The sequence below is a fragment of the Cryptococcus neoformans genome, chromosome 11 (genome assembly GCF_000149385.1).
Source record: "Cryptococcus neoformans var. neoformans B-3501A chromosome 11, whole genome shotgun sequence".
Taxonomy (NCBI): Eukaryota; Fungi; Basidiomycota; class Tremellomycetes; order Tremellales; family Cryptococcaceae; genus Cryptococcus; species Cryptococcus deneoformans.
Window position 1 is genome coordinate 934,750 of NC_009187.1, and position 25,250 is coordinate 959,999.

The following is a 25,250-nucleotide window of genomic DNA, read 5'->3' on the forward strand; positions in this document are numbered from 1 at the left end:
GAAATCGGTTTCCCAATTGCCTTCACCCATCGAAGCAACGAAAGCTCGATAGATAGGGCGAATTCCATGCTTAAATTTTAAAGACATGCATACATCTCTATCGTGTTACAGTACTAATAATAAAATGGAGACTTCACAATTGGACCACATCCATCCACCACCGGGCAGTTATCACTACTACTTTCCTTTCGGCTTCCAGTTTTTCTGTGGCGACGACCTTCTTCATCGGCCAGAACATCCATGCTATAATAATCCACCACAGACCAACTTCCTTCCCGTTCAAAATCCAAACCTGGGGATCTATGGTCCCTTCATATCCAGTGCCGCATGCGGGTCTGATCTCTCCGGTAAAATGCTTAACCCTCTGCTCCCTTCTTTTGTTCTTTCAGCATTGCTATTACCATTCTCAAGTGTTCAAGTGTTCATACTTTTTATTCTTCCGACGTTCTTTAAATGTGTTGGATATCGTGTCGCGGCCGAAAATATGAATGGACGGAGAAACATTTCTCATCATTTTAATGGATTCATCCCAAGGAAACATTTATAAAATGCCAAGAATTTTCAAATGAGATCTGTGCCTAGCGGCTTCTACAGCTAACCAGTCTTTCAAGTACAACTTTTCCCACTTCTGATTCATTACACAAAAAGACGCGTCATTAACCTGTGACGCCGCGGAATAGTAGATTAAAAAGCCCTGATAAGAGTGTTCTTAAAGAGGATACCTGAAAGACAGATTCTTACGCTATTTATCACCAAGTCAGCAAAACCTTATCGAAAAACAAGACAACTTTAGCCACTCACGTCGGTCATATCCAAGAAAGTAGGATCAATCTCTTCTCCATACTCATCCACAAACTTTTCATGTACAAGCTCTCCCTTCTCGACGAGTCTGTCTCGGCGCTCGTTCTCACGGTTGAGGAAAAATCGTATACCGAGCTATGATCGTCGACATCAGCTTGAGTTCATAGCAGAATTTCAAGAAAGGTAAGAAAAAATCAAAAAACTTACAAGGATGATAGGGTTGACAACGTAGGTACCAAGGATAATACCCCAGGGAACATAGTATCGAGGAGCGTACTTGGCTTCCCACATCTGCGGAGAAAGAAGATTACCGAGACCTTAATGCCAAACCAGATCAATACGTTTTCTTTTATAATTCGGAACTAAACACTTACAGTATCCGATAAGAAGCATCGCATTTGCAGTAGCCTTCTTCGTGTGCCCAGTGTTGGAAGTCGAACACCACGACAGAGAAAGCACGAAACCAGGAGTACCCACACCACCCAAATAAACGGCAAAGAGCAAAGCACCTTTGGCTGTCCAGGGCAGGGCGACAAGCAAAATACCGGAGACAACATTAGGAATAGAGTAGGATGCGCCGACGTATCCTCGGGCATTGGGGAATTTTTTGATGACAAGAACGGAGGACCAGATGGTAAGGATCTCGATGGCACCGGAGACAGTGCCCAGAAGAGTAGTTTGCCAGACGGTGAATCCAAAGGAATCTACATGGTAAGTTATTAGCTTTCTAGAGATGGGCGTTTATGGCCAGGAGAAGGACCCACTAATGATCAAGCTGGTCATGTTGGTGAGAGAGTTGGCCACATTGTTCGAACCAGCGTAAATGGCAAATGTCCAGCACTTCCAGTCGGTAAGTGCCTCAATGAACTGTTCCTTCTTCCAAGTCTTGTTCTCGATACCGGTACTCTTACCCCTCAACCTCTCAATAGCGATGATCCTCTCCTCTTTGGTAAGGAAGTAGGCGGTCATGGGGTTGTTGGGTATGAAAAACCAGAAGCAGAGACCGACGACAAGGGTGAGGAGACCTGTGATGAGCATGTAGACTTTCCAGGGGGCGATGATGTCGGGGTTGACGTGATACACTCCGAAAGAGACAACACCGTTGAATATTTGAGCAGTACCGTTCATTAAGAACCACTATAAATAGTGGGCTTGTAAGTGTTTGGGCTACTTCGTTGATGAGAACGATACTCACGTAGCCGACACGTTGAGTTGCTTCCTCTTGGGTATAGAACATACTGGTCTGTAAACGTTATTAGACTTCAACTGATTTGATCAAAAATGAAGAGCATTCACCAAAATCAAGAAGCCAGCCGTGATACTGCCTTCACATACACCAAGGAGAAAACGGCAAACAACTATGACGCGTTTGATGGTCAACCACAGAGCTTGAAAGTGAATAAAATGAGGTGGGATACTTACAGAGACCAGCAAAGTTCTTGCAGGCCGCGTGACAACAAAGACAGCTAAATGGCATATTGACGTTAGCGTTGCACCTAACTTTTTCTGAGTATGGTAAAAATCTTACACAGCCCAAACGAGAATGTTACAAGCCCTTGAAAAATAGTCAATTTCCAGTTATCAACATTTTTATTCTCAGTTGCACATACATCCATTTTCCTGGAGGAAACTTTTGAAGAGCAAGAGATTGTGGCCATTCGAAAATTAAATAAGAAAGATAAAAGATTGTACCGAGCCAGCTGTGGTGGGATCGATGTCAGTGTACATTTGCAGTAATGCTATTAAACCCGAAGGGTTGGCTCACTTGTACTCAGCCTGTGAAAGGTGTGTGTCGGTCTACATGACAGAGTAAGTCAGCTGAATCAGGGTCAAAAAGAGACAAAAGACGGACTTTAATTCCCAAGATAGCTGATGAACCGAGAGTGGTTTTATCTAGGTATGTTGTCAGTTATGCTCTTCGGAAACCACTCTCACGACCCTTGACCTCTCTCACCCCCCTCTTGTGGCTTTCGCTTGACCAACCCAACTCTTTCTTGTCTATATTCCTTCCCCTTTTCTGTATTACAAGATACTCACCTGTGAACTGGACGAAGTAGAGGGTCATCCTGCGATCATTGCTCGTCAGTCAAATGCAGAAGAAGAGATTGCTACGATAAAACCAGACGTACATGAGAGGCAGAAGGTGCCAATCACATTTCCTCCTAATCCTTGCATTCATCTCCTCTGTAATCTCTCCCTCCCAGCCAGCGACGAAAGCGGCTGCTTCATCGACATCTTGAAGCTGAACGCAGTGCACATCATCGGCGGTTGCTGGTAAGACACTGACATCGGCAGCCGTGACGCCGACATTCTTCTCGTCATCAAGGTGTTTGCTGTCAGACATGGTGGCTCGGTTGTCCAGCAGAGTCTTCTGCACTGTATATTGAGGAATGTCTTGTCGTCCATCTCGAAGGCTATCTCTTATATGTTCTGTAGTAAACGCCAGAAGCTTGGGTAGTCCAGGTTTAGCAGCTTATCTCTTGATACGCACATAGCTTTCACGAGACTCCCAGACTCTTACCTCTGTAGTGTCCTTCCTTCTCCCTTGTTTTTCTGCCCTTAGTGTCTTTCATGCATTTGCAGTGTCTCCACCCGTATCGGTCTCTTTCAAATCCCATCGGCTGTTGTTACGAACCATCATGCAATAATAATATCGCACCAACGGATAAGGCCGTAATCGGTTTTCACCGATAATTAGATCAAGGCGCTTAAAAACACCGTTCCTAGTTCACATCGGGGTCTTACGGATTTTAACGGCATCACCTGAAAAGACGAATCACAAGTTGCTTTTCTTATCTTCTTTATCTCTCTATCTGAATAATATCAAATCATTCCACCACGGCGTTTGCAAGTCTCAACTGTAAAGAAGACTATTCCCTGGGCCTCGCGGTCGCCGTTTTGTCCGCTCCCAATATGAAAGTAGAACACTGCAAGCAGCACAGCGAAAACTCAGCTTCGAGTAAAACTAATGAAACTAGTGACTGAATAGGCGAAAAGCAGCGTGAATTGAGGGGGAATCTGGCGAGAGGCGAGGGGTGGATGATGTTGGGGTACTGGTATCGACGGTCGATTGTTAAGTCGCGACAACGATGTTGTCTATAGTTAGCACTTATTTCCATGATGGCAGCACTGAATGAACATGATCCCACCTTCGCACGTTGCCGATAGTGACCGCTGTTGCTCGAACACTTCATCGCTCGTCTGCGATGAGAATTAGAATGCTAGAGTATCCAGAGAATGAGTCTCATCCTATGGCCGGCGGATTATCTTGAAACTTTATCCTCGTTCAACTTCCGTCTCCAAGCAGGACAGGAGACGGAAGAGAGGATGCTGGATAGCAAAGTACCGGAACGATTGAGGCGACATGCAACCAGTCGTGTGAGGAATTCAATCGTGCGTATCGAAAACTGCAAGATATGGCGCTCGATACCGCAGGAGACGACACATCAACTGATAAGTGAGAGAAGATCAGGTGGGAAGTGGGTACGTATCGTCAGGATAATCAATATTGCTATCAATAATGTAAAGTGCAGAACGAGCAAACTGTTGATTTTTGATAAATGATGAAGGTCTTATTGGCCATTGGCGAATCATTCGTCAGACGCCAGATCATCTCCTGTCCCGGCATCCCGTTATCATGTATCTATAGATTGCTTGACAATGAAACTCGAAGCCGGGGAAGACAGGGCGCAGTTTCACGATCCGTTGCCCACAATCAGACATTCAAACGATACAAGCAATGCTACAGGGTACAGCATTGACGTCCTACCTCTTACCACCTCCTAACGCCTGACCAAAAAAAACACACATTGATGGATATGGTATCTTGGCCAGCTCTGGACTCAATGACATATGGCGACATTTGGCAACATTTCCGCGCGATAAGACGTGGGTGAGGATGATAGCTTGAACTGCGGAAATGCCCGTGACGGAAAGCTGACTGAGCAGTGGACATCTGCAGTGTAGCGGTACCACTCATTGTCCTCCTAGAGGCCGGAAAGCACCTGGTGTTACTTAAGTTTCGTGTCCTCGGTCGTTTGTATTCAGTTGTACCAGAAGCGCTAAGTGTAGGCGATGCGATGGCTGAGCTAGGGAGTTCGAGAAGACTAAGCTGCTTGGAGCTATGCATTTTATCTACTCTAAAAAAGGCTACGCCTTTTATACCTTTCTCTGCCCCACCAGCTGACTCATCTTTCTCACACTTTCCCTGTACCCTCCCCTCAGACATCTCTCCTCCATAACGCCTCCTCGTACGGTCCTCTTTCTCTTCCTCTCTATGCCGTCGAGTGGGGGTAGATTTGATGCACTCGCAAGAGATTTAGGTCTACAGATTGTCACAAATAGAGCGTAAAGTTCGAATGTCCAAGGGCAGTGACTGTGATGAGATATTAGTGCAGCATTTCATAGAAGGAAAACGAATGCCACCACGACATTCTGGGAGGACAGGCTGCCAAAAGTATGCATGGTTGATCAATCAACTATACGGAAGCTTTTTGGAAGGCGACAGTGCAAACCGTGCTTCCCTTCTTGCCGCCAAAAGAGAATGTAGGATGAGGGACGCTAGAGCTGCGTTGAATGTCAGCGAAATGTCCAAGTCAAATAGTGGATTGCTTACTGGAACGCTAAGCCTGCAATATAGTTATATTAGCTCTGAAAAGATACCGATAAAGTGATATACTCACCCAATTCTTCTTTCGAGTATCTCTCCTTAATTTCCTCTTCTGTAAAGTTACAGCTGGTAATCAAAAAGAAGCCTCCGGGCTTCACGAGCTTCGCGATCCTCTCCGGGTACACTCCACTCGGTAATCTCTTTTTCTCATCCCCTTCCACTGATTCGTTTGACAGACAAAGCGCATCATAAGTTCCCTTATCCATGACCAAATCCCAATTCTCTCCCTCAAAATCATGTCTCAGCAGGTCTGCGACCCTCCAGTCGGTTGCACACTCATTCTCTACGTCTTCCGGCTCCATCTCATCTTCCAAGCTCTCCCTTTTTGCGGCTTCGACACCTTCGGCGAGGATTTTGGCTGATTCGCAGTAGTCAATGCCGGTGAGGTGGTAGTACTGAGCGGGAGGGGAAGGGGAAATGAGGAAAGAGAGGAGAAGGGTACCGTTCCCGGAACCACATTCGAGGATGCGGAGAGGATGATCGGGTGAGATGGAAGACGGTAAGTGGGTGTGTGCCCATTCACGCATCTTGCGTACGCTGTCTTCGCCAAACCATATCTCACCTTCGTCCCCGATATCGTTGAAAACATTGACTTCGCGCCTGGAAGGATGTACGAGTTTTTAGCTGTCAATAAACAGGTAGGAGATATGACTTACTCGTAGACGCTGTCCCAATGTCCTTTTGTACCAAGTTTGGAAGGAGGAAGCTCTTCAACTGTCATGGCTCACGGTGCGAGTATGAATGTGACATTCGTTTTAAGTTGTTCAAGTCTTCCGAGGAAATTACCTCCACCATGTGAACAAATGTCCTAAATTAAAATGGGCCTTGAATTCTTTGTCTGTTGTAAACTGCATCTAGCATTGAAATCTGGGCATGAAAGGTGTCATTGAAAGCAATAATGGCCCAAACCGGGAGTACATTTTGGGCCAGGTGGGCGAGGTGGAGGTCTCGAGCGTTCGCGACTGATGACGGCGGCGTGTTGACAACCATTTCGACGTTTTGCATCTCCATCTACTCTAACTTTCGTTATGAACAACCCACTTTTAGCTATCCAAGTGAGTCCTAGCACGAGTTTTGATAAATGCACTGCTAATCCATACATGTAGAGTCAGTACTGGGCTGTAAGAGACTACCTCTCTCCGGTACGCCCTTCTCTGTCTTTGCCACCCAGAATGTTGAATACTTAACCGTGCTGCTATAGGTCCTTAGAGAGAGTAAATTCAAGGAGCACGGTAGGATCACTCCAGGTACGTGTGATGGATCATGAGAGAGGCCCGAGGTGATTGAGATGAATAGAGGAATTTGTTGCTGCCGGTGACTTCTTGACTTTCAAGTTTCCGGTTTGGCAGTGGTACGTCACTTGTAGCCTATAAACTATGACTGGCAAGCTAAAGGTTGGCTGTAGGGAGAAGGGAGAATCATCCAGGGCAAGAGACTTTTTGCCCCCCGATAAGCAATACTTGGTCACCCGTAACGGTGAGTCCTTCGCGTCCGAGCTTTACCAAGTGCTAACCATGAACTACCAGTCCCCTGTCTGCGACGAGCAACGGCTGTAGACTATACAAATGCCGACGAGGATGCTGAGAAGCTACTTAGCTTCCTGGACGATGTATGCCTAGTCCTTGACGTAAATAAGATCACATGCTGACAGCTTGGTGTAGGCGGAGGAAGCTCCAGGTCCTGATGATGACTGGGTAGCAACCCATATCAACCGTTCCCCACCCCATCGCCCTACAGATATGGACGAAATTCCTGATATTCCCGACTCTCCCACTACCGCACCCACTCGCGAGATGGCCGGGCTTAATGTTTCTTCTGGTGGCAAGTTGGAGGAGGACGAGATTCCTGATATCGATGATATCCCCGACATGGATGAAGAAGGGTTGGAGGATTTGGAAGATGATGCAGCAGTCAGGATTGTGCATCCCAGCGAGGCTGAGGTCAATTCGACGGCGGGGAAGAACCTCCTTCAAGTGAGGACATATGACTGTATCATCAGCTATGATAAGCATTATCAAACTCCGCGATTCTGGTTGTTTGGTTATGACGAGGTAAGTTTATTTATTTGCAGTTGCTTGATATTCAATTCTCATATGAAAAACATAAAGCACAAAAACCCTCTCACCCCTGCTCAAGTATTCCAGGACGTTCCAGCCGACCATGCATTTAAGACGATGACAATGGAATCCTTCCCCCATTCTGGTGCACAGCTTGCGAGCGTACACCCTTGCAAACACGCATCCGTCATGAAAAAGTTTATCGACCGTATGGAAGCTGCCCAGGGTCCAGCGCCTACTGCTGAACCCGAAACGATTTCGTCCACGTCTGGCACTAGTGGAAGCGCAGGTGGGAAGGAAGAGAAGGAGAAAAAGAAGAAGTGGGGTTTGGGCAGCATGGTGAGAAAGGTGACTGGTGGAAGCGTGCCCAAGGTGGAAAAGGATAAGGATGAGGTCGTCACCGGTGTGCCCGTGGATTTCTATCTCGTCATTGTGTGTTTTTTCTTTGTTATCGGATTAATCGTTTGACTGACAGGAAGTCTGTAGTTCCTCAAGTTCATCGCGAGTATCGTGCCTACTATTGAGGTAGACAGTACTACTTCCACTGCTCTCTAGTTTGTGGAAACCCTTCAATGTGAAAAAGGTGATGATGAGAAAAGAGAAGATTTGTATATATCAATGCATTGAAATGATTATGTGCATGATATAAACCTGCGTTGTTTGGTTCCGGCGGAAGTTGAGTTGATTGTTTGTAGTAGGGATGTTTGTTCCCGTCGTCAAGTCCTGACATCCGTCACTTTTCATCGCTTTTCACAATTCTCTTTTCCATCTGCCTCAACATGCCAAAAATCAACGTGACATTCGACGATTTTGATCCCCTCCTCGTTTACTCGGATTACACCCAATGGTCCACTCCGAACCCGCAAGACAACCCGACATGGTATAACGCGAGTGAAAACGAAACGGGCGTACCGTGGCATGAGGCTACCATGCACTACACCACCACCCAAGGCGCTTCATTCGCATTCAACTTTACAGCTTCATCAGCTTGGATATATGGTGCTTCCGGTCCTTCCTCTTCCGCTACCAACTATACAATGACGCTCGACGGGACCTCTTCCTCCCATACAGCTGAAAATACGACCTCCTCCGATAACACGCTTGGTCAAGGGCGGACGTTGTTATGGAGTGTACAGGGGCTGGAAGAAGGGGAGGTACATGAAGTAGAGTTGAGGAATGAGGGGGGCGGGGTGGGAGTGGATCTGGTTGTGCTGGAAGTTGATGTAGGTGAGAATACGAGTAACTCGACGCTGGATAATACTAGCCCTGAGATCAGTTACACTGGGACGTGGGATAGCAATAATGGGAGTTTTTATGGAGGTTCCAGCTCGTACACCCAAGGTGCAGGCAATGAGTTTTCTTTCAATTTCACCGGTACGTCCCCCTTCAACTTGGGAGAACATACAGGCTAACGGTAGGAAAACATAGGCTCTGCGCTGTATATCTACGGTGATCAGGTCAACGATCACGGCCCATATTCCATCTTTTTCAACGCCTCTACCATCCCTTACGCGACGTATAGTGGCCGGTCAGGATGTGCCGTCGGTGGCGTGGAGAAGAGCTGTGAGAAGTTGGGGACTCTGAAGGTATTCGTAGGTGGGCTTGGAGAGGGGGAACACCAAGTCAGGTTGATCAATGAGGGTGAGGGAACTTATTTCGGTGAGTAGTTTCTTGGGTGTATCAGGAGAAAATACTGATGACTGATGAATGTGGTTATAAGATTTTGATTACCTCGAATATACCACTCCGTCGACTTATCCCTCTTTCACCCTTGATCCAACCTGCGCCAACGGTATTTGCGCGTCTTCCTCTTCCGGCAATATCACCACTACCGCAGCATCCGGAGCCTCTGGTGCGGCCACAAGCGCAACTACTTCTGCGTCTTCATCTAGCGAGAGTAGTGGTGCAAATGCCAACTTGTACAGTCGTGAAAGAGGATATGCAGGGTTGGGGACTGGGCTTTTGGTAGGGGTCATGGGCGTTTGGGGTATGAGAAAGATGGGTTGGGCATAAATGAAACTATGAACATCGGACTATAGTAAGCTGGCTTGCTAGTTCTAGCTTGAAATTCAATGGGTACTAACTCCAACCATGTCTTAGCTATCGTCGTCATACGTCTGTATCTACATCCCGATTATCAATACCTGTACCGTTACCGTTTACATCATGCATGAGGACATCTACATATGCCGCCAGCCCTGTCCTCTAATCAAAGTGAAGTCTAGAATGGCTAAACAGGTACCATACGAGCGTGAATAGGGACTAGCACTCGATCCGGAAACTTGATGATAACCGCACTCCTGTTAGCAATCTTCCCCGGCCCACGAAGGTCAGAATACTAATCATTGTCCCTTGTGGAAAATATGCCCTCTACTTTAGCACGGTATGACTTTGAAAAGCAAGCGCCAGCCTTCAGCCATTCGAAAAACTTGAGGGCTGGACTTACTTTGGCAGAGCAGCGCCAAGGGTGAACATGCTTCCTGCAGGTACGATATATTGTCGGAAGCCGCCTCTAGAATCATTCAACATTGTATTTCCGCCCTATATATTGAAGGTAAAGTATCAGATGGGCCTTCACCCCCAAGCCATGTCTTGCTCGCCCAGTTCCCGACATCCTTGCTTCTTCTTCTATTCTCTTTTCTATCTGGGTATAGAACTTTTGATCAAGTACAAAAATGGTCCCAGCAGGAATCAAGGTGGGTTTATTAATATCCCAACGACCAGTAAAGCTGTCCTTCCCCCTTCCTGTAACAGGACTTGAGCCATAGATTACCCCATTCTTCTACAGTACAGTCATGGGAAGAAAAATAAAAAGGCTTCGGGTACGCTTTTCTCCCCTTGGGGAACCCATTTAGCTGTTTAGAATGTACGTGTATAATTGGAAGAAGGGATACCGTTACCTTTAGGCTTCCGACGGGTGAGACGTCCAGTGAGTAATGGATGAAAGGAAGAAAAAGGAAAAAGAGGTCGTTCCCATCCATAAAGATCAAAATGGTGCTCAAGACAACAGTGAAGTAGGAATGAGCGAACGCTAATGGTCCAGCTGGGGTAATGGTCTGCTGTCGTGCCCACTAATGTTTTGGAATATACATACAAAGCGTACATCTGCTCGACGGTGCTCGTTCAGGAAACCGACTCGAGGAACCAAGAGAAGCCATGGCCTTTCCCTGTTGCTCCTAAACCTCAAAGTTCAAACTGTGTCGTTTGTGCGATTAATTCTTTGGAGTCTCGAGTGGCTGGACAGACACCATTCTCGCATGAATAGGGACCAACACACCATCCGGAAACTATGATCGTGGTCGTTCCCCCCGTCAGTAGTAGCAATTGCGACCACTATTCAAAGCTGGTTACGTACCATGGTCCCAGGGGGAAAGTATGCTCCCCATTTCAACACTGTATGACTAGGAGAAAAACGGACGTTTTCATCAGCCCTTGCCTTTTTTTTCTCAGATTTGTGTAATGTTCAACTGGAACGACGCAACTGGAACGTACTTTGGTAAAGCGGCACCAAGAGTGAACATGCTCCCTGCTGGTACTATGTACTCTGTGATCGTCTTGCCTGCTAACGTGATATTGTCCAGCGCCGTACTTGCACCCTGTTGCGTCATCCCATTTGTGAAAAAGACAAGTCTACGGGTCAGCCTTCAACGAAACCTTTGGGCAAGATTCCGTCCGCTCGCAGCACATCCCACCTCACCCCACACCCCGTTTGTCACTCCACCCGCCTGACGACTCGAGCCCACTTTGCGAGGTAGACTGTGACTGTGATCTCCCCACGGCAAGGAGAAACGGACGGAGAGAAAGGGTAGTTGCGAGACGTACGAACTCTGGCTTCGGCCACACAGTCTCGACCTCTTCCGACCCCGCGCCCTTCTTATTCGCCGCCTTTGTCTTGAGAATGTCCACTTCGGACGCCATCAATGCGGCTTTAGACATTCTGTAACGGGAGTTTCTTCTTTTTTTTTAAAAAATAAAAAATAAAAAATGGATAGACTTTTCCCAGCTTATAGGCTTAACGTTAAAGAGAGGGACATGCAGGCGGTGCGTTGGGCTGTGTAGGGACGATAAAGGATGGGGGCAACAATGAGCCATGGGACTATCCTTTGTGCCAGTCTTTCCCATTTATCAATCATCTTTCGAGTCTTTAGATCGATCTTTAGACGTAAAACGTTTTCCATTTCCATTGTATGTATAGATAGGTAAAATCAATCGTGCAAGAAAAGGTGATGGATAATTTGAGATCAGTAAGAGGCAAAAGTACTGTAGAAGAAAAAAGCATCTTGTCAAATCGTCGCCGTGAAAAGATATAAAAGAACTACATTTGGAATGTCGTTAAAAAGGCAACAGAGGTATCTAGTTGTTTAGATAAGATGTTGTTTGGTCTTGATCATTTCATCGTTTCGTTTTTTTTTTTTTTTTTTCACTGTTTCGCCCCGTGCCCAAAAACCATCCCGTTTGCCTCTCCCTCCGCCCCCGGCACGTCCAAGGAAAAGAAAAAGTAAAAGAGGAAAAAAAAGGTATAAAGTGGAATGGCGAATGGCGAATGGCGTCTTTGTTTTTTTATATAAATTCGTAGCAAGATTGAGTTGGGGCATGAGAAGCGTATTCTAGCGTACTTGCGTTGCGAGGGACATTGAACGTCAACAGATGATTAATAATAATAGTGTTGAAGGGGCATAAAAAAAAGAAGAAGAGGAAAAAAGTTCTATCATGAAATCAGCCTATAGATCCCAAAGCGTTATCCCAAAAACGCAAACTCACCTCTGTTGAAAAAGAAAAAAAGATGTACGAGACATTAACAATTAAATATCCAAATTCTCCCTCGTCCTCATCGTTTCCTCTGTATCCCTCTCGTACCCTCCGGTTCCAACGCTCGCACTACCTGTCGAAGCGGGCGAAGACGAGACGGGCGCTCCACCGATAACTGAACCGGGAGGACCGGGGGCGGAGCCCGAACCGGCGCCGCCGCCGCCGCCCAACATATTCCTACTCGCCACAGATTTCAGACCGCCAAGGCCGCTGATACCGTTGAGAGATGACTGGGTACCGCCGAATCCGCGGGATTCGCCGGCTGGTCCACGCGGGTTGCGAAGTGGTTGAGATTGGGACTGGGACTGGGACTGAGAAGCGGTCTGAGATGATGGAGGTTGGGAAGACTGCGACTGCTGGGATTGAGAAGGCTGAGGTTGGGGAGAGGGTATTTGCTGCTGTCCCGAGAAACTGGTGGTAGAAGTTGGGGAGAGCAAGTCCTCGGGCGAGACTCGTCCATTCTGCGCATGCGAATGGGTTTGGGAATAAGAATGGGAGTGGGTATGGCCATGGCCGATCCCGTTCACATTATGGACGCTGCTGACGGAGTACATTTTGTTATGCATCCCCAATCCACTGGGAAGAGGCGGGACGGGCGGGATATCATTGACCGAGTTTCCAAACAGGCCGTTGAACGCTCCATACCCTTGTTCTCGTCCGCTCCCGTTCCCATAGGGATGATTCTGGCCGTTGACATTCAGCGTCGCTGCGGAAGCATGCCCGTTCAACCTCCTTCCTCCGACTGCGCCCATGCTCGCATACTCTCTACCCATCTCTCGAATGTTTCCTGAACTTCTCTGTGGGTTCAAGCTCCTCGCAGGATCACGCGCTACGGCGGGGCCGTTGAAGCCTCGCAAGTCGGGCATGGATTTCTTGTACCTCAAATTCGGTGACGGGTCGCCCGATCCGCCGCCGCCGCCGCCGCCGCTGGAGGAAGCGGAATTTTGTTGGGAGCCATAAGGGAGGAGATAGGTGGGGGATGTGAGAGAGGTGGTCGACAGGAGGGCGGGACGTTGCGGTTCGCGGGTGACCACGACGCACTGTTCTTCCTCGCCACGGGTGACGCTTGTGAGTCCAAGCCTTTGCGCGACGAGATGGACTATACGACGTTCGGTCGGGGAGAGGTTCTTTGAGAACGCGAGCTCGTCCCGCATCCGGTCTTCTTTGAAGACCAAGACCCTGGAGTAAATGTCAAGCGTCATGGGGTCGTTCATGTCGAGCGTGGACGGGAGACTGTCGGCCTGCGAGTTGGAGTTGGTCGACGCGGCGGATGCGGAATGGGGTGGCGACTGGTCGTAGCCGGCAAGCGTCGGGGGCTGCTGGTGTCTGGTAGGAAGGGTGAGCGGAGGAGGCATCTCTTTGCGGTCAAACTGCAGGCTCCTCATCCGCTTCAACGCCTTTTCCCGCTCAATCTTGTCCTTTTCGCCGGGCTGCAGGACCTTTTTGTATTCGACCCGCAGTTTCCGCCCCTGGACATCGTACCCGTTCAAGGCGGCAACCACACTCGCTGCTTCGTCTGGCGCGCGGAAATTTGCAAACGCCAGTCCGCGGAAGACACCGTTGTCGTGGTGGTAGTTGAATGCGTAGGGGAGCGGCGCGCCAAGGGACTCCATCACGCCCAGCAGTGTCTCGCGGGTGACGGCGAATGGAATGTTCTTGATCACGATGGCGGTCGGGATGACATCGTCGTCCTGCGTGGGGATGGCGGGCATGGCGTAGCCGTTCCTCCACCCGTCGGCGGGGTGGGACGCCTGCGGGTGCTGGCGGGAAACGGCGTAGGCGCCCGCGAAGCCGATGGGGGCGTAGCCGATGGGGGGCGAGGGGGTGCGGACGATGTCCATGGGCGTGGGGAAGGCGCCGTCGGGGTAGGGCTGGTACGGGTACGGCTGGCGGGGGTTGGAGGCCGTGGTGGGGACGGAGGAGGGGGGGGAGAGGTTGGGGGCGGGGAGGGACCGTCGGGGCCGGTACTCGTGGGGGTCGTACCAGTTCTGGGGCTTGTCAGCGTGGTCTCGGGGGGGGGGGAGGGGGCTCACATTAGGCAGGCCACGGGAGCTGCGCTTGTTCGCGGGGGACCAGTCTGGGCTGGCGGCGGGGGGGGCGCCGAACACGGGGTTGTAGCGGTAGGCGGGCGGGTAGGCGGGCGGGGAGACGGCGAGCGCCTGGAGGCCGAGGAGGGGGGGGGAGTGCGTGTTCATGGCGGGGGTCGTTACTCGTGGCGGGGGTCGTTGGCGGGGGAGGCTCGCTCAAGGCAACGCGAAAACAAACATTAGCCCTGCGATTACTTTCCCGCCCTTTTATCGCATTTATCCCGAGCCTGATCGCGACCCTGGCTGCTGTCGCGAGTCATCGACCACGCCACCGCACATTCTTCCTCCCATGCATCGAGCCGCCACTCGCCTCTTCCATCCATGCACCATCCCTGCACTCTGCTCTCCCGCACCATCCCTGCACTCCTCCCGCACCACACTGACTGCTCCCGCACGATCCACGCGTTTGTTGTCGCCGGGCGAAAATCCCTGGATCTTCGTACCTTGCCCTGTTCCGACTCGACTCGCATCTCCCGCGTCTTGCTCAACTGCGGATAATCAAAGAACGACAAATGCATTCATTTGTGTGCGCAAAACTCGGCCGCATGACTCGCGCCTTTTATGTATTACCCCTCGCCCACCCAAAAGCCCAGATGAAAAACCGTGTGCGTATGAAAATGCTAATTTACGATGCAGAAGACGAGATGAAAAGCGTAAAAGTAACCGTATTATTCGTAAAAGGACAAGGATTAAAGCGATACTCGGTACAAGCAGACAGGTAGGTAGCAGTTTGACAAGATGAAAAATGGATTCCGTGTATTCGTTTGATGTGATAAAGAGCTTTTCTGAGATGGTGAGACAACAATTATAGGTTCGCTTGCTCAATCGATAAGCCCGAGTTCGTAAGGGCTCAGCCGCAAAGATTTAAACTGGGCATATTATCAGCGCCCATCGCCTAGCACAGCGGGTAAAAGACCAACAAAACTCACCATTCAGCCTTTAGACTGTCCATTATACTCCCCCCCCGCAGACTCTGCCCAAAAGCGTGAAACCTCCTAGATCGTAACCCGTCAGCCTTTTTGAATCTTTCCCCACCAAACTCTTGCACTTACATTCACGTCAACGTCTTTCCGCTGTCCACACTCTCCGCGCTCTCCAATGGCGGTCTCTCAAACACCGTTTCCAGCCCGGGCGTCTCCATCTCCGTCTCCGTCTCTATCGGCGGGGTTGGCGCAATCACCTGAACGGGCCACGGCGGCGGAGAGGGTTTGCAAACCGTCTTTTCGTCGCGCATCATCGCCGTCGGACTTTCCACCACCACCATCTGCCCGCCCGACGCCGCCGCCGCCACGCCCAAGTACACCTCGTCCTCACTTGAACCTCTGCACACCACATCTCGATTCAACCCTGCCCCGCCGCCGCCGCTTGAGATGGAGAGCGTGTCCATCGCAGGTGTAGGCAGCATCTCGTCGTCGTCGTCGCTGGACCCCGAGTGGCCCGATCGCGTTTGCGCGTGCGCCCCCTCGGCCAAAGACGACCTCGTGGACCGGGGCGAGGAAGGGACGGAAAGCGGGGGAAGAAGACTGGCAGGCTGGATCCGCGGCGACGGCGTAGCAAAAGCGCAGGGCACTGGCGGTGTCGTCGGTGTGCGTAAAGTTGTGAATGAGCGCCGCGACGTCTGGGAACATGTCGATCCTGATCGGTTGAGCAGTGTGTTGCGCGAAGAAGCGGCAGCAAAAGACGAAGAGGAAGAAGGGACGGACCCGCGCCGGCCAGCAGAGGTGTACCCCGTCGAATCCGACCCCGCACTGATACTCGTCGTCCGCATCTTTTCCCCCAACGTACCGCCCCTCGCATGCCCAACCCCGCCGGCATCGGTCTCGGTCGCGATGCTTTGCCGACGCTGGTACAACGACGCTGTACTGACGGCCGGGCTCTGAGGGACGGTCGGGATACCACTCGCACTGGCCCGTGACCGGTGTGCTGACAGCTCGGAAAGCGGGAGGCGGAAGAGGTGCGCGGCAGGGAGAGAACCGCGTCGGGCGAGGAGACTAGGTGGGATAGGCTGAGGAAGCGCTTTTTGCTGGAACGAGAGCGTGCTTGGCCGTCTGATAGATCCGTGATGCGCGAGCGGGCCAGGTGTCGGCAGCGGCGTGACCGAGCGCGTAGACGGATGGTGGTGGTTGCTCGACGAGGCAGACGTCGCGTCCGCGACCACCGGCGTCTCAGCCGTCGCCGAGTGCACGATGGACGGCCGGCGCCCCGCGACGGGCAGAGTAGTAATGTCCGACACGGTTGAGCTGCGCCGCGTAGCAGGCGGTGAAGGGATATCGGACTGCGAGTGAAGAGAGTGCTGTGAGGATATCGAGAGAGGACGGGCGCGGAAGATGGGAGACCGGGAATTCGACCGTGATTGCGGAGAGCTCCCCTTGATGGACGAAGATCGACTGGTTGACCTGCCGCCAGTCATGTCCGGGTACTCGAACGGACCTTGCTCAACCACCGGTGTACCAAGAAATGGCGCAGAGGGGCAAGTCCCAAACGTAAAACCCTCGCGCGGAAGCGCTATGCCCTCGTCGCCGGGAGACACGACGCCCAAAGAAGCAGCAGCAGCAGCAGCGCCGCCTTGAGGTGGGAACGCAAACGTGCTAAAGGCCGGCGGCGGCGGGACAGCGAGAGAAAGGTTGACAACACGCTTGGATGCTTGCCCGGCGGCGATATGCTCACGCAGCAAAGCGTCCTGCTCGCCTTCGCTATCGTCAACCGTCGCAGATTCCGTAACGACCATCTCGCCCGCAGCGCCGTCAAGTTCGTAGAGCGGGGTGAGAGGCGCGCCGCAGACGTTGGTCGTGGCTGACGAGACTGAGGATCGTGGCGATCCTGATGGGGAGAACATTGTTATTGGATCGAATTGGTCGCGGCACATAACGTTGAGAATAGATGGATTTGTTTTGGGAGAATTCACGTCCTTGTCCCCGGGCGTGAGAAGAACGGTAATAATTATTATAGGAATGCAAGGTGGCGGCCGCCTCGGTCAAAAAATGCCCTAGAATGGAGATTTCTCTTGGCCAATTTGTCCCTCAAAAAAGACCTTGCGTTCGGGTCCCGACCATAGAACATTTCGCAGATCCCAGCAGGAAGCTTTTTTTCCCTTGAAAATAAGGGCGGAAAACCCTTATCAGCCTTCAGCCGGTTGCCGTCCCCTTTTTTTATACAAATAAACCTGCCGTTCCTTTTTTTCGGCACGAAAATCGCATGCCCCTCATTTTTTTAGCCCAGGATATCAAGCACGCAAAATATCCGGGGCATGGGGATAAATAAGCTGGGGGGAATAATTAGACAATTGAGACGATTCACGCAAGTTGCGTCGTGCGTCTCTCGTCGAATTAAAAAGGAAATACGGATGCGACCAAAAACTCGTAGCTAACATGCATGCATGATCGATGCTCATCCGTTTACGTTGAAATTGCCAAGTCACCAGTCAGCCAAACAATCATCATCCAGGATGAATGGAAATCGGCGGGAGTCAGGGTCGTAACAGAAGCGGCGTGAAAAGGTCGCTTCATTTCAGATCTGGGGCCTGATAAACGATAGATAGATAACCACCAACTAGCCAGTAAAAGGATGTGCGCCCGTCGTTCCATGATGATCGACAAATGACAATGATCAAAGTCGCCTGCAGACAAACACATGCAGCATTCGGAATATGACATTGGTAGTGTATCTATAACTTGGTTTGCATGGCAAAGACCTGCAGTAACCGACCGCTCCATTGTCCGATTGTAGAAAAATCCAAGTATGGAAAGATTATCATCCGTCGGTGCACAGAAAGCGGCTCTTCACAACTGGAGGAATTGCATGCTGCTTCTACGTATTAGCCTTGGCTGTCCCCGCTGCCAACCAAACTACGTTCCCTTTTGTTTTTCTATTTCCATCTATAAACTGGTGATTGACCTGCGCACATCACCGCGGAATTGAATTTTTAATCTCGTCCACCTCCACCTCTACCGCCGTTCCCATGTCGTAAACGTCTTCATCATTCTGGAGGCATGTTCATATGTCCCTAAAATCAAAACCTCTGACCTCAAGCTAACATCCACCTCCCGCCAAAACGTCAATGAGAAAAAGAAACGGGGAGTAGTGACTGCATAAACGCAAGCAACCAGATAGAACTGTATGGCCCAACCACCAAGCATCGACCGAGCCTTTGGTCTTTCATCGGTTGTTTTTGTCTTATGTCGTCACCCCAAAACCGAAAAGGAACAAAAGATAAAGGATGGGAGTAATGGGAGATAGAGGAGATAGAAGGAGTTGATGGTTAGTAATGCATGCTATCATTTCAAGTCTTCAGATGATTTACCGTCTCGTCCTAGTATGTGAAACGGACGAAAGGTTTAAGCTGTCGCACAACAATAATGGCGTAAAAGCGGGGTTAACCTGCAAGAACCAGATGATGTTACATATGCTGTAAAGACGGTCATAGGGGAAGGTATACTGCTGATCGACTTGGATTCAAAAACAGACTTTATCAGCACAACTACTTCCCAGTAGCCGAGCGTCGTTTGCCTTCTAATATACTTGCAACAACTGCCTCCCGGGTCAATCTTTAGCCTTTTTAGGCTCGACATTAAACGTTACGCTATGCAAGGTGCACTAGCCGCCCTATCAACACAAATATTCTTGCACTTTTATTATAACAATTCAACTGTCAACTGACGACTGTTGTTTGTCAACTATCAACGATTAATAGCTATTGGTCGTCAACCATCAGCAAGTGTCAATCACCGCCCACCCTCCCACAACGCCGGATGCCCGACGGCCGACAGCCAATCTTTACTTGTTATCTGCCATGTCCGTCGTCCTATTTTTTTTTTATCCCAAATCTTGAATTCTGACCTATCAGCCACGGCACCCTGCTGTAAAATTGAATCCATCCCAAAACTTCCTTAGCCCTCGGCGCATCTCTGCCCTCAGCATTCAGCAAACAACCTTTATCAACATCTTTCTTTTCCCCCCAAGGGTCGCCCGATTTTCATCCCGTTTCTGAGATTGAGCTATTTTTCATTCGTTCCGTGCGATAAATTTGCTGTTGTGGGTTCAAGTACTGATTGACAGAAGATGAGCAGCAAAAGACATTTCATGAACTTCTTCTGGACTACCGTATTTAGACGTTATGCTAACGGCTATCAGCGGGAAGCGGTGAACTGGCTATTACTATACTTATCAGTCAGATGACCGCTCCTCGTCCCTTCTTGGGCCAATCAATTACGTCTAAAGCGACAATTATATGTGGGACGCAGCGGGTAGCAAGTGCTTTTACAGTCCTTAGCAGCTGACAGGGGATGTGGACAGCTGCAGGCAGAGACAGACGGGACGATTATAAGCTTATTATGGTCCAAGCCCTCGACTTTGGCTGCTTAGGCTTGATGAAACGGGGTATAGCTAGTTCAAGGTCCCAGGGGCATACAGACGGTATATTTGCATAGCTACAAATAATTTACCGTCGCGTTATTTATTTATGTAGCATAGATAGACGTGGGATTAGCACAGACTAGAATTCGTACTTCACTCTAATAACCCTGAAGACCGACGTTTTATCAGAAGAAGAACGAAGAAGCAATCCGGAAAAAAGCGGGGTTTTTGCTGGAATTTTTAGAGCAATAAAAAATGAAAAGAAAAAAAAAATGAGCTGGAACGCGCTAAAAACGATGCTAAAATAAATGAGCTTTTTTGCTTTTGCCGCCGGCAGCTTGCCTGCTCACTGCGACCCACAAATCTCCACTTCTACCATCCGGGGAAAAGGGTTCATCAAAAGTGGGGGATCGACGTTACCCCGAAAAATACAACAATACGTGTTCAACCTTTGTTCTGTGAGCAAAAGTCTGCTCTCTGGTGTTCAGTCCAATAAACTAGATTTCAGGAGGAATGTCAACATAGATGCACTTCTTTAGGAACCAGGACGTAGTGCCGCGAAGCGGATGAAGGTGTATGGAGACATACGCAAACCCAGTCCATGCCGCTTCTTGGTTATATTACTATCAAATACAAAGACTTCGTCTAATGCCATACAAGTACACGTTACAGCAAGTCACCGATAGCACATTCGTCGACATTAGGGTACGTCAAATCTATTTAGCAAAGGTTTCGAAGCAAGATAGCCAAACAAGGCTTGGAGCTTCGTGGGGCATGGGAAGACTCGTGCACTAAAGTTCAGTCACCCTCATCATATGGCAACTCTTTAAGGATCACCAATCAGTACTCAGCATCCTTACCAAGACTGCCTGATAAGTGACGCTTCCAACATCATGGGCACCGAGAGATACATGTAAAGGTCAAATGCCGGCATAACCGGGGTTGTGGAAGGCGAAAAAGACGGATGTCATAGAGAAGATGTCAAAACAAGTCTCAGTTACCTTGCAAGCTTCGAGATATAGACTGCCGGAACGGGTAGAGGTGTCTTTTTTGGAACGGCGGATACGGTTGCAGAAGTTGAAGGTCTGATATTTCCGTTGGGATTCCTAAATGTCAACCTATATCTAAACGAAGCTTCCAAGTAACGCCTATTTCTGAGCTCTTCAGCCCAATTCTGATAGCCGTCTGCTTCCAACCTCTTACCCTCTTTGGCTCATTTTGCCTGTCAATCTACCCTTGGAAGCGCCTTGAGAGTTCTTCACCGGTAGTATTTGTGTGTACCACATGTGCCATGATGCAGGACGGAGAAACCGGCTTATCTATATGCCTCGGCTTCTTGTCCTTTCTTCCTCTTCTGTTCCGCTCGCGTCTGCTACCCGAACGGCCACTCAAGCTTCCGCACGTAATCGGCGAACGGATAAAGGCCGGCAAATGAGGATGTGGAGCATTCAAGTCCGAAGAGGGTAGATGGGAGGAGGAAGATTGAGGAAGATCGTTTAATTGATGCAGTACAGCAGTGATTGGTAATTTGATTGGGATGAAGGGATCCGTGAGTTTGGGATCTGGCGGAATTACTGACAAGCATAAGGTCATGATCGGCACGAACGAAGGACGACCGATGACAACGGAAGGCCAAGAAAGACGTGAGTGGCGAAGACAAGACATCATACATTCCGAACCTCGCTTGTTGATATGCTCCGACCGGGTAACTATTAAAGGGAAACCGGGTTGCGACGGCGGTATTCCCTCATGCTTGCCAGTGAAGAGATCTTAGAAAAATATTTTGAAATCATTTTGTCTCGATGCGGTTGTTTTATTAATAGTTGATGCATTCCTTGGATTTCGGGGACAACAAGTTCGACACCGACGGAAGCTGGGAACTCGTTAAATGTGGCCAATAGAGTAAAGCAATTATCTATTTTTTATATCACATATTTATAAGCCTAACTCATGAGTTATTACGCCAACGCTTGGCCTGCTTTTCGCCGTTTGGGCCCTCTGATCTTCATCCAGGGATTGTCGAAAAAAGGGCAAAATCACCCCAACAAGTCCAGCCAACGTTGCACTTTCTACAAGTCCCTCCTCCTCAGACCATCCGTCGGAGACTGGCCAACCGTCCATGGTGCTTGCGACGAGCCAAAAAGTATTACAATAATAATCGGGATCAGGTTTGTAATCATGTAATATAATGTTTTTAGCATTTGCCCCTTTCAACAAGCTCTCCGTAGTTTAGTGTGGTTTAGAGCGTCAGACTGTAATTGGTTAACAATCTCACATCTGAAAGTCGTGCGTTCGACTCGCACCGGGGAGATATTTTTTGGGATTTTTGGTGCTTTTTTTTATTTTTCGTTCAAGCCGTCATTCTTGTTTTTTTTCTGCTTTAGATCATTATGCTTGTGTGCTTTTTACCATGCATAGCCTACATCAGAAAAAATATAGAGAGAACGTGTGATACCGTAGAGGCAAGCTAAGTTGCAGTTCCCAGTTGAGACGAATGATCCATAAATAATTATTTCTAAGGAAACGATACATCATCATTATTATTGGAACCATCATCATATTATCACTTTCTACAACGATGTACTATCTATCCATCGCGCCAGTGACTACTGAGCTGCCTAATACTTTTCAACAAACGGCTCAGACTAATTGTCCAGTGCATAAGGATCATCTACGTTAAACAGCTCGTGAATAATACGTAAAAAGTGGGTTACCAGATTACTCCTTCCAATTCTGTTAATGGAACAAGACGTAGGGAACACCTAATGAAGTGATATGGAGAAAACGTAACCATGTGGTTGAGTAATAAAGGGAAGCTACAGAGAGAGGGAAAAAAGTATTGAAAGGAGAACTAAATTGGATGAACTTATCATACACCATCCCCTTACGAAGTGAATTGTCCATCCCACCACCTGACATGCGACGTCATCGACAAGTCACAACTTGGCATCACAAAATGCCCCTCTTTCCTCCATTCTGCTGATCATCTCAAAGGGCACATATGTACTAGCCCAGCTAGTAATGTCCTTGCCCATACCCGCCGCCGGCACCATATTGGCCATACCCTTGCTGCCCATACGCGCTCTGAGCGTAGCCAGGTTGGTTACCATAGTATTGGTTACCGTTGTATCCGCCAACGAGGGATCCACCGGCCCCGCGGTATGCTGATTGGGCATCGTCTTCGTAGTATTCCATACCGGTCTACGATCGTAAGAGGGCCAATAGTCAGTTTGCAGTAGACGATTGGAAGAAGGGAATAGAAAGGACATACGGCAAGGAGGGGGTCTTTGACGTCCCATACAGCTTGCTTAGAGCCAACGGAGAACTCAAGATCTTCCTTGGTAATAGCTGGACAAGTAGTTATCAGAATGTATCTCGAACAATCGCGATGTGGCAGAGTGAAAACTCACAGTCCCAGTATTTGTAGACCATCATGACGGCGAAAAGGAAGGCGAGGGTAGAGAAGAAAACTGGTAGGATGTCAGTCCATAAAATGTGGGAGACGGTAGGGGATATTCAGGACATACCGCCATCGACGTAGTGCTTAACAGCGTCACAAATTGTTACTGAGAAGGTGACCAACAGAAGGACACCGGCGATATAGAAACCAGCCATGAAAACGAGATCACCAATAACCTACGCGTTTTATTTAGCTTTTTCTTCCCAGAGATTGGTCCTTCAATGTATGTAAACTTATTTTGACTTACCCATCGGTCATCCAAAGTCCTAACCACTAACAACATCTGCGAGATAAAATAGATCAAGACACACACACAAGGGAATACCAAGTACGTGATGAACAATCCCACAGTATTTGTCGGTGACATGGAAGAGGAGGTTCCCTTGAATGTAGCAACTGGGATACCAAAACAGACGGCACCGACGACAAGTGAGGAGATACGAAGGAACCATAGTGACATGGGTGTACCGTCTTCATGGAATTGAAACCCGACAAAACCGTTCAAAAGAAGACACCAATACAACGCGCCGACGCTACCCGCGTATATCGCCGCGAACCACTACAAGGTTACTCTTATCAGGCAAAAGGTCATTTTGTCGAAAGTGAAAGTGACTCACAGGGTAGACCTTGTTGGCGGTGGGGATGATGGCGGAATCTAGGAAGATGGCGAAGAGCTCGACCCAAATGTACATGTAGAAAAACAGGACAATTTCTTTTCGGCCAACAGCGGTATATTTGGAACGGACGTGAAGGAGCATGATGGTCGCCATGACCAACGCAGCAATGTGCAGGATGCATGTTGCTATCGGTATCTCTGGTTAGTACACTGAAACTAAACCTTCCGTAGTTGCCCATCCCGATCACTCACCCGGCTGGAAGATAATCTGACTACCCAGTTGGACGTTTCGGCTGTAACATGTCGGAGCCATCCCTTGCTGATCACCAAGCATGGGACAAACCACTAAAGCGGCATGTTCACATATATAATCAAAGGACCCAAACTTGAACGCCGCGTTATCCGACATGGTTGAAGTATACTTATTGGAGGGTATGTAGGATCAGATGGTGACTGGGTGAGGTTGGGGAGGGTTGGGGATTTGGTTGGCGCTCGCAAGAGGTGATGGATAGGGACGCGATTCGACGTGATCTCTGCGACGAAGGGAGATTTGAGCTGATTCGGGTATGGTATTGTGGTTGGACAGTTGGAGGATACGCGGTAATTTGCCGCCGCTAGTCCGTCTACCGTCTTTGAGGAGGGATTAAGACCGAAAGAATAGAGCAGGCGGAAAATGTATTTGATTCTATGAATAGTGAAAACACAAAGGGCAACAAGGGAAAGGCTGTTCAGAGGAAGAACTTACGTAATTCTAAAAAGTAAGAGAAAACAGTTTACGTAAACTGTTATTACGCCGCGTCACCGCTCGTAGGATTCATGGTCGTCCACAATAAGTGTGAAACAGCAATTTATATACGTACGATTCACAACTGTATTTATTGATCATGGCTGACGACAGCGTGCCCCTTCCCTACCCCAACCTCAAGGTTCCGACTTGGTATTATCAGGTGCAACATGTTGACTACAAGAAGGACGAAGCGGAGAAGTCTTTCTGGGAGGCTGTCGAGAAAGATGGTATGTCCCACGTGGACAGGACTTCGAGCTCTCTACATGAACAACCTGCTGATGACCCGAACTTCTACGCGTAGAAATGGCTCCATATCTCAAGAGCATAAACTCTGACAAGACGGAACTTATCCAGAAGCTGGAAGAAAAGAACAAGCAGCAGGTGGAGGAGTATGATCGTAAATTGAAAGATGCGGAAGAGAATGAAGGGGACAGTGAGATTTCGGAGTTGTTGAGGAATAAGGCGATGTATTTTGTTAGGATAGGGGATAAGGTGGGTTTGCGTTTGGTAGTTTGGTGGGGTTGAGTCGCTGATCGAGACGACTTGTATTGTAGGAGCGAGCGCTGCCGGCTTTGGAGATTGCGATTGAAAAGACGGCAGGATTGGGAGCAA

General features: G+C 49.0%; 8 protein-coding genes and 1 non-coding gene across 9 annotated transcripts in view; 4 read left to right on the forward strand and 5 right to left on the reverse strand.

Annotated features, from left to right (window-relative positions):
• Positions 1-709: 709 nt before the first annotated feature.
• Positions 710-3,145, reverse strand: CNBK3060 (hypothetical protein; the record flags this gene model as incomplete). Its single annotated transcript, XM_767509.1, has 14 exons — positions 710-742; positions 802-936; positions 1,009-1,118; positions 1,176-1,505; positions 1,566-1,938; positions 1,997-2,044; positions 2,098-2,159; positions 2,224-2,267; positions 2,330-2,356; positions 2,412-2,501; positions 2,567-2,598; positions 2,654-2,694; positions 2,839-2,867; positions 2,931-3,145. 14 exons carry the CDS (start codon positions 3,143-3,145, stop codon positions 710-712), a joined length of 1,569 nt encoding a protein of 522 aa, XP_772602.1.
• A 2,134-nt stretch (positions 3,146-5,279) lies between these two features.
• Positions 5,280-6,191, reverse strand: CNBK3070 (hypothetical protein; the record flags this gene model as incomplete). Its single annotated transcript, XM_767510.1, has 4 exons — positions 5,280-5,367; positions 5,417-5,429; positions 5,484-6,070; positions 6,127-6,191. The coding sequence occupies 4 exons, from the start codon at positions 6,189-6,191 to the stop codon at positions 5,280-5,282; spliced, it is 753 nt and encodes a 250-aa protein (XP_772603.1).
• Positions 6,192-6,498: 307 nt separating this feature from the next.
• Positions 6,499-8,082, forward strand: CNBK3080 (hypothetical protein; the record flags this gene model as incomplete). Its single annotated transcript, XM_767511.1, has 9 exons — positions 6,499-6,525; positions 6,577-6,612; positions 6,672-6,717; positions 6,767-6,821; positions 6,876-6,946; positions 6,997-7,079; positions 7,132-7,521; positions 7,579-7,959; positions 8,014-8,082. 9 exons carry the CDS (start codon positions 6,499-6,501, stop codon positions 8,080-8,082), a joined length of 1,158 nt encoding a protein of 385 aa, XP_772604.1.
• Positions 8,083-8,306: 224 nt separating this feature from the next.
• CNBK3090 (hypothetical protein) lies at positions 8,307-9,540 on the forward strand (the record flags this gene model as incomplete). Its single annotated transcript, XM_767512.1, has 3 exons — positions 8,307-8,901; positions 8,956-9,186; positions 9,248-9,540. The coding sequence occupies 3 exons, from the start codon at positions 8,307-8,309 to the stop codon at positions 9,538-9,540; spliced, it is 1,119 nt and encodes a 372-aa protein (XP_772605.1).
• A 2,789-nt stretch (positions 9,541-12,329) lies between these two features.
• On the reverse strand, positions 12,330-14,531 carry CNBK3100 (hypothetical protein; the record flags this gene model as incomplete). The annotated part of the gene is made up of 2 exons (XM_767513.1): positions 12,330-14,324; positions 14,370-14,531. The coding sequence occupies 2 exons, from the start codon at positions 14,529-14,531 to the stop codon at positions 12,330-12,332; spliced, it is 2,157 nt and encodes a 718-aa protein (XP_772606.1).
• A 946-nt stretch (positions 14,532-15,477) lies between these two features.
• On the reverse strand, positions 15,478-17,289 carry CNBK3110 (hypothetical protein; the record flags this gene model as incomplete). The annotated part of the gene is made up of 2 exons (XM_767514.1): positions 15,478-16,041; positions 16,522-17,289. The coding sequence occupies 2 exons, from the start codon at positions 17,287-17,289 to the stop codon at positions 15,478-15,480; spliced, it is 1,332 nt and encodes a 443-aa protein (XP_772607.1).
• Positions 17,290-21,993: 4,704 nt separating this feature from the next.
• CNBKt020 lies at positions 21,994-22,086 on the forward strand. Its single transcript is given in 2 exon segments — positions 21,994-22,034; positions 22,050-22,086. It is a non-coding gene; the product is annotated as a tRNA-Tyr (tRNA).
• A 704-nt stretch (positions 22,087-22,790) lies between these two features.
• CNBK3120 (hypothetical protein) lies at positions 22,791-24,260 on the reverse strand (the record flags this gene model as incomplete). Its single annotated transcript, XM_767515.1, has 7 exons — positions 22,791-22,976; positions 23,047-23,123; positions 23,186-23,245; positions 23,303-23,411; positions 23,483-23,794; positions 23,853-24,037; positions 24,104-24,260. The coding sequence occupies 7 exons, from the start codon at positions 24,258-24,260 to the stop codon at positions 22,791-22,793; spliced, it is 1,086 nt and encodes a 361-aa protein (XP_772608.1).
• A 475-nt stretch (positions 24,261-24,735) lies between these two features.
• The window catches only part of CNBK3130 (hypothetical protein), a gene marked incomplete at both ends in the record, with an annotated part of 1,428 nt that continues 913 nt past the window's right edge, over positions 24,736-25,250 (forward strand). Inside the window, 3 exons of the mRNA XM_767516.1 lie at positions 24,736-24,865; positions 24,940-25,130; positions 25,193-25,250. The exon at positions 25,193-25,250 is cut by the window's right edge and continues 88 nt beyond it. Coding sequence (XP_772609.1) covers positions 24,736-24,865; positions 24,940-25,130; positions 25,193-25,250 — 379 coding nt within the window. The remainder of the gene's footprint in view (positions 24,866-24,939; positions 25,131-25,192) is intronic.